The following is a 14,333-nucleotide window of genomic DNA, read 5'->3' on the forward strand; positions in this document are numbered from 1 at the left end:
CAGCTCTACAAGTCATCAAAAAGTAAAAAGAGTCCTCCCAGGCCGATACGCTCGACACTTTCCTCCCCTGAATTACTCAGCCTGATCTTGGCCTACACTTTAGTACATCCACACTGGGCCGCTCCACCAAAGCATAATCACTTAGGAGGGAATGAGTAATGACAGCGAGCGAGGCGCCCATGATACCATATAATCAAGAGGAATGAATCAGAATATGAGACGCAGCAAGGGAGAAAAAGGGTGTAAAGAGAGGAGGAGGAGGAGGGAAATCGAGGTAAAAAAAAATGGCTTCGGCCTGCAACAATCCCGCAAGGATGGGTGTCGTGCCTTTAATTTGAAATCAAACTTGGGCTTTGCTGAGAAGAACATTAGTGGGTGGCGCTCACGTTTCAATGCAAGAATCTCGGTTCTCAATAGTGTAACCGTCGGCATGATGAGACCAAAAAAAAAGGTTGTTGCTTTTTTAAAGGATTGCCGCTTGCGTCGAGTTTCATCAGACGCGGCGAAAGATGTCGCCCGATCGCGTTGAAGTCGAGGCAACAAAGAGTGTAAACGTTCCATGTGCGCGCACACACAAGGGAGGCAAAATGCACGTTTGCACAAGCCTAACTGTGGCGCACAGCCAGCCCACGCTGAGCTGTGTCACTGTAACTCCCGCTTTTCAAAATGTTTAATGTTCACAGTTCCAGGCCAAACCAATGACATGATTCCTCCTCCAACTTTTACGCAAGGAGATACAGCTGGAGAGCTGCTCAGGAGAATGACATCACAGCATTGGGATTAGGCCGTAACACTGCACGGCGCTGTAATTGACTTGATATCGGAATGTGAGCGTTTAAGGAGAAATACAAGCAAATGGTCATCAGTTCAATTTCAAACCTTAACTCTTACAGCAAAACACGATCTCAGGCCGCACTTGATTTCCAGAGTAATCGATGGAGGACTCAATCTGATAATTGACTCTAAAACGATTTGTTTGTGACAGCCCGAAACGATATTCTTGATGATTCTTGATGTTGCATACCCTTCTCCAAGCTTGAAACACCAACATCGATGTTGGGAGGGGGGAGGTGACATATGTCCTTCCTCTGGATCTCGCTTGTTCTGACGTCATGTCAAGCAAGTCGAGGTAAAAAATAAAGTTCGCGGTGGCACTACAATGCCCACCATTGTCATAAACCTCTCCAGTGGTTCCATGCTTGCGAGGCTTTTTTTGTGTGTATGTGTAGTTGAAGGTCTCTCTCTCCTCTGTTGGCATTGTCTTTGTTTAATATTGCGCTTCCTGTCATGGTTGCAAACCAACTGCTTGGACTACCTGTTTCCTTGCACTGTGACACATATCCATGCATGAACAAAGTAATTATTTTCTGTAACAAAAAAATTAATAAATAAATCGGGGCAAGCAAAAGCATGTAGACGGGCGGCATTGTGTGAGTATCCAAACAAAATAAACAAACTACAGGCCTATTGGTTCCATAGAGAACATAATACAGTATATAGTGAAAGATAATCCAGTAAGATATAACACCCATTTCCAAGGTAAACTGGATGCAGATGTAAGAAAACCTTACTGGAACAGCTGAACTTTATAGACTGGTGGCAGGCATGTACTGTCTTGCCATTTGAACGTGCATGAGTTGACTTTTTATATTCAGTGTAAAATAAGAGGCAAAAAAGACAAATGTTTAAATACAAATGTGTTGCGCTCACAAGTTAAATACAACTGAACGGCACCGCAGTGATTCTTGTGCGTGCCACTAGAGGGAACTTTGAGAATGCCTGTAAGAAGGTGAAAATGACACGCAGTAAATAAATGTTTCCTTCAATCGAGTGAAGTAGTGCAGCACATATTGCAGACTGCGTGTGATCATGCGGCCCACAAGCATCCAGCTGGTCTCACCTCGGTCCCAGTGCTCCCTGGGGTGCTCGTCGTCTGGTAGGGTGCTGTCACAGTCCGCCCCGTCCGCCAGGCTGCCTTCCTCCTCCACGATGTGCAACTTGTCCTCATCGTCTGAGTCTGTGCTAGCCTCCACCACATTATTGTAGTTGGTCACTAAACAGGCAGAAGGCAGATGGCAGGAAGTCTGATTAGATTGCAGGCTTTCTCTGACATTTTTTTTTAAGCGATGAGCGCAGGCTAAACCCAATCAGAATTTTTACAGTTTCAAAAGTACGTGAGCACAGTTTGAGGGGCCAAAAGAAGTGTAATAATACACGCAACGTATTAAAACTAGGATCTCAAGGTATGGAGAGCTTTGTGCCATTGTTTGAATTTTTTATCAAGAAATATGCCTAATAACAACAAAAATGAGTGTAAAGAAAGTAAATAGTTTGTGTCAAATTGTTTGTTTCAGTTGAGTGGGCATTCGGCTGCACCTTCTGGCGTGCACATCTTGGCCACCTAGGGGGCAGTGTAATGTAATCTATTGTACATGGAGTTACATTAGTCATTCTTTACAGAGGATAAAGAATATGTCCTACTTTTAAATTGAGGTTGATGAGCATCTGAGAATTGTTTAAAAACAGTGGGACTACAGTAGTAGAACAGAGCTAAACCCAATTTTAAAGCGTTCTAGTCGTAAACTGTAATTGAGTTCAGAGCTTTGGAACAACAGGCTGTATGATACATAAACAGCTTGCGCACGCGCACACACACACACACACACATTTAGAGCGTGTGTTTGTGTGCGCTTCAGTGTTTGTGTGTGAGCGTGAGTTCATTAGCTTGCAGGCTCAAGTGCAATGTGTGTTGTGTGGGAGTTGATGTGACCTGGTTGGTTAGACACAGACACTACCCCCCCCCCCCCCCCCCCCAAAAAAAAAGCGAGTGAGTATTCGCTTGAGTATTTACCTAACCGGTAAGCATGTGTTCCCTTGTATACTTTTTATTTTGTCTATCATATTACAACTCTCTCGATGCCACCTGTGTAAGCGGCTCGGTCCATCTCATTTCTGTGAGGAAGCTGCACATTCTCTCAACAGGCCGAATGAATTCTCAAGTGAGAGAGGCTCAGTCAGCGCAATGCTCAAACTACCCGCCGAGCTACTTTATCTGTCTCTGACACCCAGCACACACACACACACACACACACACACCAGCTGCCTTGGCTCGGCCAATATGCACCACCTGAACATTCGGTTTCCCGTACTCGCCCACTTCTTTCTGGAGAGACTTCGAATGTTGGGAGGAGGTGTATCTAGGATCACCGCGATCCTCAGTCTCAATCAGCGAAGGTTTTGAATCATGTAGGTCATTGCGAGTGGTCGGGATGCAAAAGTGAATCACGCAGTGCTCGCTGAGGAGGAGGCAAGAAGGTGTTTGGCGGGTGCTGAGAAGAAAGGTGTGTGAGGAGGAGGAGGAGGAGGAGGAGGCGAGTGAAGAAGCGCTGCTATTTTCGTAGGGTCATCACGCTGTGCTGCCGTCGCAAAATGGGAATGAGGTTTATCTGGAGAGCTTTGTCATCCCTCAACGGCCTTTTATACGCCACACTATGATCTGCTTTGTGTTACCATGACGCAATCCCAAGAACCTTTACTCATTCAGCCAGTCAGCTGGGGGGATCCAGCTTTGGCTCCACTATGTGTGTGTGTGTTATTTTTTTTTTCCAGAGAAATCCCAAAGATCAACAGAATCCATTTACGCCTAACTACCAGGGAGACTTTCCAACAAACTCAACAGAGCGCTGACTGAAAAATCTTAAGTTGGATCTTCATCACCGTCGGAGATGAACGCCAACTGTATACAGTATGTCTGCTTTTTGTCTACATGGCTGTTATTTATTCGATGTGGCTGAGATGACACAATTTTAACTCTTCCCCTCATGTGGCCTAGAGAACCACAATTAAGGGTCACAAGCTGGTGTATTTCTCGTGTTGGGTCTCCAGCCAGGTTATTATTGTAAATGACGAGCTAAAGTCATCCAGCATAAAATCCAAAACATATTCAGTCGATAAGGACTGAGCCCTGCTGAGAATAGTGAGACTCCCTTCCTCAAAATACCAACCGATGCCACAAGATAAAGGCAAAAGCACTGATTATCTCATCGTTGAAGTGAAGCTCCTCCCATCGCTACAAAATAGTTCCTTAATAGCAACATACTACAAAATGGTACCAAAGTAATTATTTTACATTGGACAGGGCTTTGGCTTGAGCACCAACGGGGAATGTGAGTTTTTGTTCGTTCTCGCCAAAATAAACAACAACTAGGTGACTTTGCAATAGATGAATTGGGAAGTGCACTGGTGTGCTTCTACTACTTTTCCATCTGCTTGCCCTCCGTCAATAGATGCTCCTCCTCAGGTGCCCGTTGGCCCTCTCGGCCTTCTCGCTTTGCCCAATTCCGACGGATAGCCCAAATGGCATTTTTTGAAAATACTTTGTTCCTAAAGGCCGTTTAGAAACACACTACTCAGGAATACAATTACAAAGCAACACTCTCCACCAGCAGTGTCAAGAGATAATGATCAACTATAAGGCCGCAGAGAGAACAATCAATACATGGATGGGAGACAGCAAAAGCAGAAGTGCTTTACAAAGTGGAATGAAGAAAAACGCAGATGGGTGAGGGGGAAAAAAATTAAATAAAGGTTTGGTGGGTAGTGTCGGTGTCTCGACGTGGTTGCGGGGGGTTATGGACAGCGATAATCTTCCTGTGCCAAATGGTTGGCGGTTTTACAACAAAAGTGTGTGTTCTGACAGCCAAAGTAACACCAAGCATCCACAAAGGCTGTAAGACCCTTCTGGCCAAATGGCTGAGCGTTTGGACAGCTGCCGTTATTAGCGCTAGCATGCTAACACGCAACAGGAGGACCACTCCTACGCATGCGAGAGGCAATTCGCTGGTAGGTGGAAGAGGTGACGCACAGCCTGCTTCCTGGTAGGTTGATCTGTTTGGGAAACAGTCTTACAAAAGTCGGGGAATTTTCAAAGTTGGGAACGTTCCATGGGAATTCAGATATACTACTATTAAAGTGAGTTTAAAAAAACAGCGCAATCCATTTTGCATGGATGTATATAAGGAAATTGCATCAATGTTACATGCGTGCTTAAACGTAATCTCATTGCATTAAATAACCCTTAATTCTTATCAAGTTCCTTCAATTCCAATAGAGTAATTACCATGGAACACTTTCCAGTATGTAACATTTCCAAAATTCCCCACCCTAAATTCCCATTGACATTTACCAGAAATTTTCCATCCCGATACAGGCGCCGTTGAAACACCTGAGAAAAGAATATTGTGAAAGCGCAGTTCGTGACCTTGGGCCGTAGATCACACATTACTCCTTCACTGCAACATTCTATTGATTTCACTAATGTGCTACAATCAATGCAAGCTAAATAACCTCAACCAAACATGACCTGACTAAAGATTGCCTAATTGCAGAACATGGCATGCTAGTTTCCTTTTTTTTTTGTGGTGTTGCTTATGACGTCTTTAGACACCAAAATACTGAGTCTAATATCATGGGTGAGTTGGAGCCTACCCCATCTGTCTTTGGGACGCCAGGCTGATCACTGGCCAATTGCAGGGCACAAACTCGTGAACACAAACAAGCATTCCAACTTACAATCACACCTGAGGATCATTTTAAAAGTCTTCAATAAACCTCAAATGCATTACTTTGGAATGTGGGAGGAAGTCGGGAGTATCAGGGGGGAAACCACACAAACCCACGAGACAGGATGCTAAGCCAACACATTAAGACTGGGGCCCAAAACTCGAACTCCAGAGCTCAGCAATGTGAGGCAGATGTGTTCACCACTTGTCCATAGTGCCACGTGGAACTGCTCACATGCTGATTTCAAAGCACACGTGTACAATTAAGTGCATTCAGACCAAGTCTCATATCAGACCATGCAAACCACATACTTCATTTTGATTCCGCATAGGTCTGATTGATGAATAGCATACACTTTGAATAGACCAGAGGCAATGAAAGAACCCAACCTGAGGGAGAAAGAGAGAGCTTTTGAACATCAACATCTGATGAACACTTTTTTTTTTAACCTCATGTATTTCTCGAAGCAGCTCGTCAAGGAATTGCATGTCTTGTGACCACTATGACCCATTTTGGCTCCCGGTAACTCGAAATTATGGGTTTTCTTTGCTGCTGATTCAAAAGGACACGAGAATCAACTATTCGTTTTTTAAGTACAGGATCCCTCACCGGGGTAGACAACATATCAAAGTACCTCACGATGGGCAAGCACGCAGGTCGCGGTGCAACTACTACCACAGGCATTCTGAAAGAGTACAGACCCTGCCGTCACAGAGTCTGCCCTTGTAGCTCGGCAGTGCTATTTTCTCAGGGAAGCCAACCACTACAAAAAAACCCAGCATGAACCAAAGTAAAACAAAGCAGTGCCATTCAAAACCTCAAGTATGTCGTCTCAAGGTGAGGCGCCTCAAGTCAGCGCCGAGGTAAATGCCACTGATTTTCTTAAAACAACAGCCTTCCTTCCAGATTCAGGAAGGTCAACCCAAGTGTCGATAATGCCAAAGAATCGGGGGACCTTTCTCGGTTGGGCTTTACTCGGTGCACCTTCAGTTTGCCGGCCGATTTTTTCTTTGCTCTTATTAAATCTTTCTGATACAAGATTGCGACGTGACACTTTTATTTACAGATTCCTAGAAACATGCATGCTACTGCTGGAAGGTGCACTTGGCCTCCCATTGGTGTGTTTTGGTGTCTTATTCAAATGCCTTGGCGACTTTGCCCTCAGACGAGTCAGCAACTTGTTAAGCTGCTCTTGTTTTAATGGGTTAAGATCAGTCCTCTTGTCTTTATAATGATACAGGTCAAGGTTTTAGCCAAGTTGTTAATTGGCCTCTGTGGGTCGTTCATCTGTTGTCTGATGAGTACTTTGAATGACAAAATGGATGTTAATGACAACTATTGTTCTCTTAATCTACATGATGACATGGGGAAGTTGGTGTTTGTTAGGAAAAGCCAAAACATGAAGACTTTTTCTTTGCCATGACCTTTCTGTGCTTTGTATATTAAGACTTTTGTTTTTCAAGTGTTCTTTGATATGCTCTTGATTTAGTTTGCGTATTAAGCCCTACTAATCATTAGTATTGATAGGAGAGGATAATGTAGTGAAATGGCACCCATGTATTGGTCACCTGGTAAAGTTGGTGGTTTTCGCTCCAGATAATAAGCACAGTGAGGACCCCCACCCCCACCCCCACCCCGTCACCTCACCCAAAAAATTGGGATTGCACTGCACATCCTTCATTTGTGTTGTGACACTCATGGATACTCTAAATACGATCTGCTTGGGTTAGCCCCAGCCGCAGCAATAATCATAGTCACACTTAAATGACCGTTTAAAAGCAGAGGTCATCGCAAGTTGGCCAAAGCAAACACCTAAACCCGAAGCTACCGCCGCCTGCTTATAATTCAACCACCCTTGGTGGAGAGGCCCGCCGCTGTTATCTGTGGTGCCAGAATGTTCAACCAGTGAGCCAACCTGGCTATTCACGGTAAAGGAATGCGATTTTAAAAAAGTTGCACACATAGTACTTGGGACATGGGAAAGCATAGGAGACGCTCACAGTCCGTAAAGCCTGACACTAAAACACAAACGGTAAAGTTGGACAGTCTAATAATATAAAACAGTCAACATCTGTATATTCCTTTGTCATTCCGCGACGGCGATTCGACACAAACGTTTGAGCTAGTCTCCACCTAAGCTCGATCAAGCGCCAGGGGGAAAACTAAATGTCCCCGTCACCTCTGCTGTCAAATCCTATTCAGGCTGCAGCTGTAGTCTAATGTACTTTGAAAGCTTCAGAGTAGTATGCTGGTGCCCTTCCCCTTTTTGAATTTTGTGTCTCAGGTTGACATTTTGAGTGGGTGCCCTGTAGAGATATTATTAGAGTCATTGCCTTAAGGTATCCAGACTGTTTAAATAGCCACTTGCATCCATTACATAGCGTGTGTTATTTTATTCGCGGCACAAATGTCAGCTATATGATTTGGTCGGCCGATACTGGCCCGTCAGCGCATGTTCGGTTAGACACAACAAGGTATGGTTTATTTGACTTCAGAAAATGTAGTTTTGTTATTTCAGGTCATTCGTAGTACGGCTGTCTTGTACAGGTCGTGTGGCTACATTTCACGACTCAATTCCCCAATTGTGAGAATTCCAAAATTGGTATTACTCATTGTTTGGACCCAGTGATGAAGTGTATTTGTCATTGCAACTCCATAATCTCCAAATTGCTGCCCTCCAGTCTTGCAGCTTGAACAAATAATACTTCAAGTCGTTTTGCATTTGTCCATTGTGATTTTCAATTCCACAGTGCTACATGAGGCCCTAGAACGCGGTTGCAATGTGGTGTGTGTTTAAATATACGCAATGAGCAATAATAGCGTTATCCAACCTGCTGGTGTGGCGCAGGTCTATATTAGGTTAGTGTAGCACAAGGCTGTTGCATTTTAGGAGCAGGTGACTGGACATTCCTTCCTGTATTAGGCCTGACAGTTTACTGTGGGGGAGTGTAAAGCAAGGAGAATTACAGGGGTCTGAGAAGGAGGGAGCTAGCACTGCCAAATAACTCTCCAACTGGAAAATCTCATTAAATCTTGCTTACCTGTTCGTAAACCGCATTCGATGTGGCTATCAATAAAGTCAAACGGGAGGCTGAATGTCGCCATCAGCAATGTCAACTGTGCCGTCACGTAGCCTGTGGTCTGAAGGTGGATTAGAGTTTAACCTGAAAGTTGAACGCACCTGAGGTTGTGCAATTTGGAATGAGGGCAGAAATTTGGAGGAAAACGCGGCTCTCAAGATGCGCAAACATTCAGAGTTGGAATATAGTACAGAAGGTCGAAAGATTCAAATTTTTAAAAATCCCCTCCTCCCCGAACACATTTTCATTTAATAAAAAGATAATTAAAAGTGATACACATCACATGGCTGTAAATTCCAACCTGGTGTGGCTTAATTCTATTTTATTACGCCCTAAAGAATATTTTTTTTAAACGAGGCCAACAGGATTGTGTTCCACCTTAAGTTGCGTCCAAATAACATCAGGTCAGAAGAAACAAAAATGAGGGCATCAAATATAAACGGGCGGCGTTGGATGATGGCAAGGTGGGAGGAGAGGAAGTGCTAATGGCTTAAAAAGACAAAGCTGGCCTGTCACGCGCGATGCTCATCCGAAGTGATGGCTGCCCCTGGGAGGGAGTGTCACAAAATGTCAGAGCGAGACGACGACGAGTAAAGACGGAGAGAACACAGAAGAGAGAGGGATTGGCAAATGCGTCGGGATGAAAGGATCTTTACAAAGAAAAAAAAAACAAGTGCCGATTAATAAAATACAAACACTCATCAATGGTAAATAACACAAGGAGATGGAGAAACATTAATAAAGATTGCCGCTCACGCATTTTCCACTTGCTTTGGTATTAAAGGTCAGGTGTTGATGCTGTGACTTTGGCTGACATATGTCTCATGGGGGTGGGGTAGGGGGGGGGGGGGAACAGGCCATAGGCAACAAGGCAGGCACCGCATACACACGCATAGGGTACACACACTCTAATTCTCAGCAGCGGATGCAGAGAAATGTCTCTGATGGGCCTTTTAATCCATGCTGTTTTTTTCCAATTCTAAATGTCATCCTTCATTTCCCCTCAAATGAAGCCGAGGCTCGGATGCATGTTGACAACCCACCTTGGTTTCTCTTAATTCTGACACGTACAAAAAAAAAAAAAAGTGCAGGGAGAGCTTTTCGAATTCGGAGCAAATTGGCGCCTTTGTGGCATTTTGACAACAGCTGACCACACTCCCCATTTCTCGGAATGTCAGCTCAGTCACAAGACTCCCTGGGGCAAACATCCTGGACACCCCCTGACACGCACACACGCACACACACACACACACACACACACACACCCCTCGCATAATCAAACACGCTGCCTCAGGCTACTGCTAAGTTGTCACAGTAGTTTCTTGTTCTTCATGTGATGCTAGGCGAGAGAGCGGTTAATGCTGTAAACTTGCATCCACAAAAGGTCTTTTGTCACCTCATTCTATCCTCGCTCTCTTACAAAGTGGTCTTTCCCCATGTGATCAGGGAGCACCCCCTCCACCCCACCCCCACTCCTCTCCCATGTTCTCTAACACCCTCCTCCGGGGCGACTAGCGCTGAGGAGCAGTCAAGCAGCACCATACACACCATTACCCTGCTGTTAAATGACCATGAGGGTGCACTGCAGACGACGTGACTGCTGGGACAGTCACAGGAATAGATCTTGTTAAACCAGGCGAGAAGAGGAGTGAATGTAGACTGTATGCTGGACCTCAGAACGTGGAAAATTAGCCCACCTGATTCTTGTTTCTTCGGCTTACTGTGATTCGCAAACCCGGGCCAAAGAGTTGCAAGCTCAAAGGCTGGCGTTAAAAATGCGTTGCCCCTCGTAGTGCTGCAACACCTTGGTCAAAATTGACATGGCTGAGGCAGCAGGTAAACTCAGGTTGTCAGCTATTGATGTGTTCAGGGGTGGTCGTGTTCACGACACCCGGAGGTGCTGGGATGGTGTGTGGGCGTGTGTCTGGTTGCCCAGACCGGCCCGGGAGACCGTGAGTCCACCGTGTCGGAATTCGACAGATGTTTGACAGTTCAGCTGGGGGAAATCGATAGTCACAGATCGCTTCGCTACCCAAGTGCCATCTAAAATAAAGCACTTAAGAGTTTGTCAGGACGATGCTACAGCGCAGGTAAAATAAAGATGGGAGGATAAGCCGATCCATCCATCCGTTTCCTAAAGTGCTTGTCCCTCATTAGGATCGCGGGTTAGTTACACCCCAGTTAAACCATTCTGTCATTTGGCCGAGGGAGGGCCACTGAGAAAACTGGGCGAATTGCTTGTCTGACGATTTTCGTCGTCCGTTGTCGGAAGGTATGAAGTGGTAGTCAAAAACCAGATTTTACATCAGACAAAAGACAAATTTCATTACCATGGCACACTTCATTAAAATGCCATTCATTGTTTTAACATCACATGTACAGAGTTGTGTCTTTTCTTTCCTGTATTGGCCTGATGCAATTTTCTCATCCCTCATGTCGAAAGATGGAGGCCACTGTCTCATGTTTTCCAATATGCAACAGCCAACAGGGTGGGGATCCAGGATACATAGCAAAGTGCAAACATGGGACTAGATTCTCATGTGATGTCACCAGTCACGTAACTAGGCAGGGATCATCCAGATGTTCTGTTTTAAATTGTGAGTGTACCAAAGTAATGCCATCTAAAGTAGAGAAAGACCGCTGTTCTTTTTCAGGGCCAATACAGATTCATTAGTAGTCAACGTGGCCGATAACCCATATAGAGAAAATCAATAGTCGTTTTCAGTAAAAGGTTACGTGAACATCGAAGCAAATAGCTCCCTACAGTTTTTGACAACAAATTCAGTTTTCCAAAATTTCAACATAAGAGATATGTTTAACTCTCAAATCAATGGATTCCGTTCCCAGCAATGATACTGACCAATCACGTTCTTGGACGCAGATCGTAGCACACACTCCGAAAGCAACAAGTGTCCCGCTTTTTGGAAGAAAAGCCGCATTTTGCAAAGACTGGCACACAGTAGATATGGGCTTCTCTCATATTGACACGTTTCTACTTTTCAGGATTCAAAGCGCTTCCTCGTTCACCCAGTCCCACGACGTAAGACGTCGTCGAGATGAAAAAGCAGCTCATTCATACGCGGATGACACAGCACCAGAAAACGCTTCAGGCGAGGTGAGATGACATGGAAAGAAGCTTGGAGCAGTTTGGTACGGAGGCTGAAATGGGTCAAATTGAGTTAATGGATTTTTTTTTTCTCCTCACGCATGTGAGTGAGAATCGTAGTTTATGGGGAATTCCACTGGCTAGTGCATGACCTAAACATTGGCCTTCCTGTTCAACTCGGGTGATTTGTGCTCGAATCCAAAGGGAAGGGAAATACAGACAATTCTCTCCATGTACGTTTGTCAGTGGACATGGATGTCCATGACGCATTTTTGCCAGCAAGAAAGATTGTGACAGGACAGTGTATGTCCTGTACCAGTATACAATATTTTCTTGATGATGTGCCTGTGCGCAGCTGTTGCAAACAGATCGGTGATAACGCTTTTAATAAACTCCAACGGCGTGTGTACGTTTTACTGTCTCAGCGCGGTGCATCTTGTTGAAACATTCAGGCTACGTGATTGATGTGCTTCCACAGAGCAACAGGAGCACTCCTGCACACATACTGTACGTTGGAGGTGGGTTAAGAGGTTTAAAAAAAGGAGAAAAAAAACGCCACATGGTCATATTCAGCAAAAGCTCGGCTAATGTTACTCATCTGAGTGAGCTGAGCCTTCAGTGTGTATGCGAACAGTACACACAAGGTCGCACTTTATTGAAACTTGAGTCAAATTGCTGCAGTATGTTTTCTGGACAGTCAAGACGCCTCTGAAGTTGCACAATGCAGAATTCTGTCAAAATGATCAGGTCAGTGTCCCAGAATGGAATGTGTTCAACCTCAACAGGTTCTGTAGTCTGTGATCAGGTAACCACGAGTAAAATTGGACTGAAAAGAGATTGGAAAAAAAGTGACCAAGCCAGGCGGGATATTTATTTTGGGGTTCCTGAACTGTAATCAGCACCTACATCTGCTTCCTCCCAGGTGCTGGACATCGACCGAGGAGATACACGCTGCACAGAAGAACAGAAAAAGAAGAGTCTTCTCCGAAAAGAAATGTACTCCCTGGAAGGTGAGGCATTGGCGCTTGTGTTGTTCGGAATTAGCTTTCATTTCCATATTCTGACTATGGAAGAAAGACAAAATTTCTAGTGCCAAACCCCCGAGGCTTGGGGGAAGTTTTATCTTTGCAGCAGGAGGAAGTGGGGGGTGGGGGGTGCGTTAGAGAGCTGACACCGCACTTCCACTGGCTGCCCGAGGAGGCTGGATGGGCGACTACTTTTAGAGGAAGCTAGTCTCACTCTTAATCCTGTTAGACATCTTGTGACTTGCTCAGTGACAACGCATCAACAGGTGAGGCGAGACAACACGAGTTTGTCGAAGCCATGAACAATGTTTTCCTCTTGTTCTGTGAGGCAACATTACATTTGTGATTATAAAACGCTTTATGGTTATTGTTTGCAGAATCCCTCACACCCTGGATTATAAAACTTTAAAATCTTTATCACCCACTTAAGAGAAAAGAAGCATTTTTTTTCTTTAGTTTTTTTATGGAATGTTATACCTACTCTTCAAGCAAAACACGCCAATGTATGAAAAAGCAAAAGGGCCGGCCCATTTTGCTTCATAATTATTTCCCACTGCCCAAACTGTGATTTTAAAGGAGGGGATTTTCGAGCTGGACACTAAAAAGGGGAATTTTGAAACTTGGTTGTCATGCTGAAAACAAATGCTACCACGGTACTTAGTGGTGTTGCCTAACTGTCACAAGATATAAAAATGAAGCCAATAACTTCTTCCAAAACACAACAACTCCAAGAAGTGTGCTTCATGACCTCATTGCTTTCAATCATGTATTCTTTTGCAGAGCACATTTTCATTAACTTTGACCAATACATATCACTCACGGTCTTCAATCCTTGGAGAAAAGGAGAACAAGCAGACTCCACACAGGAAGGACGGAGCCGGAATCGAACCCTGGACCTCTGCGCTAACCAGTCACCACCGTTCTGCCCCAAGCTACACTTACCAACCAAACAGCTCGGGTGAGACAAGTCAGCAAGCACTGCATCCCATAATTAACTCACTTTCACAGTGACAGTTTAAAAACATAATCAGTGTATTAGCACTCATGTTCCATTGCATCATGGATAAAAACACAATCAATCATGGACTCAGCAGCCACACCCATACTGACTTTTTTTTTCAATCCTTTTGAATCTAATTCCATTAAATTGACTTGGTGACCAATCCAGTGTATACCTGACCTCTCGCCCAAAGTTAAGAGCAATACGCTCCAACTGGCCCACAACCCAAATGAGGTTATAAACACAACAAACAAATGCACATCATACAGTCTGGAACTTTTCGTCACATCTTAGCCTCTGCTCACGTACAAATTCTCACTGTACACATTGCAACATTGTCAACCAGTTAAATCTTAAGCGCCGAGCCTTTGATGCCACCGCATAAACCAACAGATTATAGATGATCAATGGACACGCGCCGACTGTTGTAACACCCATTATCCGTGCGGATAGTGATTAGTGCGACAAACACCGCATGTGTTTGCCTGTTTTGAAATGCGACTTCGCCATGAAACAGTGGGACGTAGGCGCTAAGTGACAAGAAGGGGTTGATTGCGAAG

General features: G+C 44.6%; 1 protein-coding gene and 1 long non-coding RNA gene across 3 annotated transcripts in view; both read right to left on the minus strand.

Moving 5' to 3' along the window:
* zeb1b (zinc finger E-box binding homeobox 1b) overlaps positions 1-14,333 on the minus strand; it is a 43,542-nt gene that overhangs the window by 11,749 nt on the left and 17,460 nt on the right. For both annotated transcript variants that reach the window (XM_052054174.1, XM_052054175.1), the window contains exon 2: positions 1,901-2,053. In XM_052054174.1, the coding sequence (XP_051910134.1) occupies positions 1,901-2,053 (153 nt within the window). The remainder of the gene's footprint in view (positions 1-1,900; positions 2,054-14,333) is intronic.
* On the minus strand, positions 8,246-11,254 carry LOC127593027 (uncharacterized). The gene is made up of 2 exons (XR_007960295.1): positions 10,485-11,254; positions 8,246-10,362 (listed from the first exon to the last, which is right to left on the minus strand). It is a non-coding gene; the product is annotated as an uncharacterized LOC127593027 (long non-coding RNA).

The sequence above is a fragment of the Hippocampus zosterae genome, chromosome 20, assembly GCF_025434085.1.
Source record: "Hippocampus zosterae strain Florida chromosome 20, ASM2543408v3, whole genome shotgun sequence".
Lineage (NCBI taxonomy): Eukaryota > Metazoa > Chordata > Actinopteri > Syngnathiformes > Syngnathidae > Hippocampus > Hippocampus zosterae.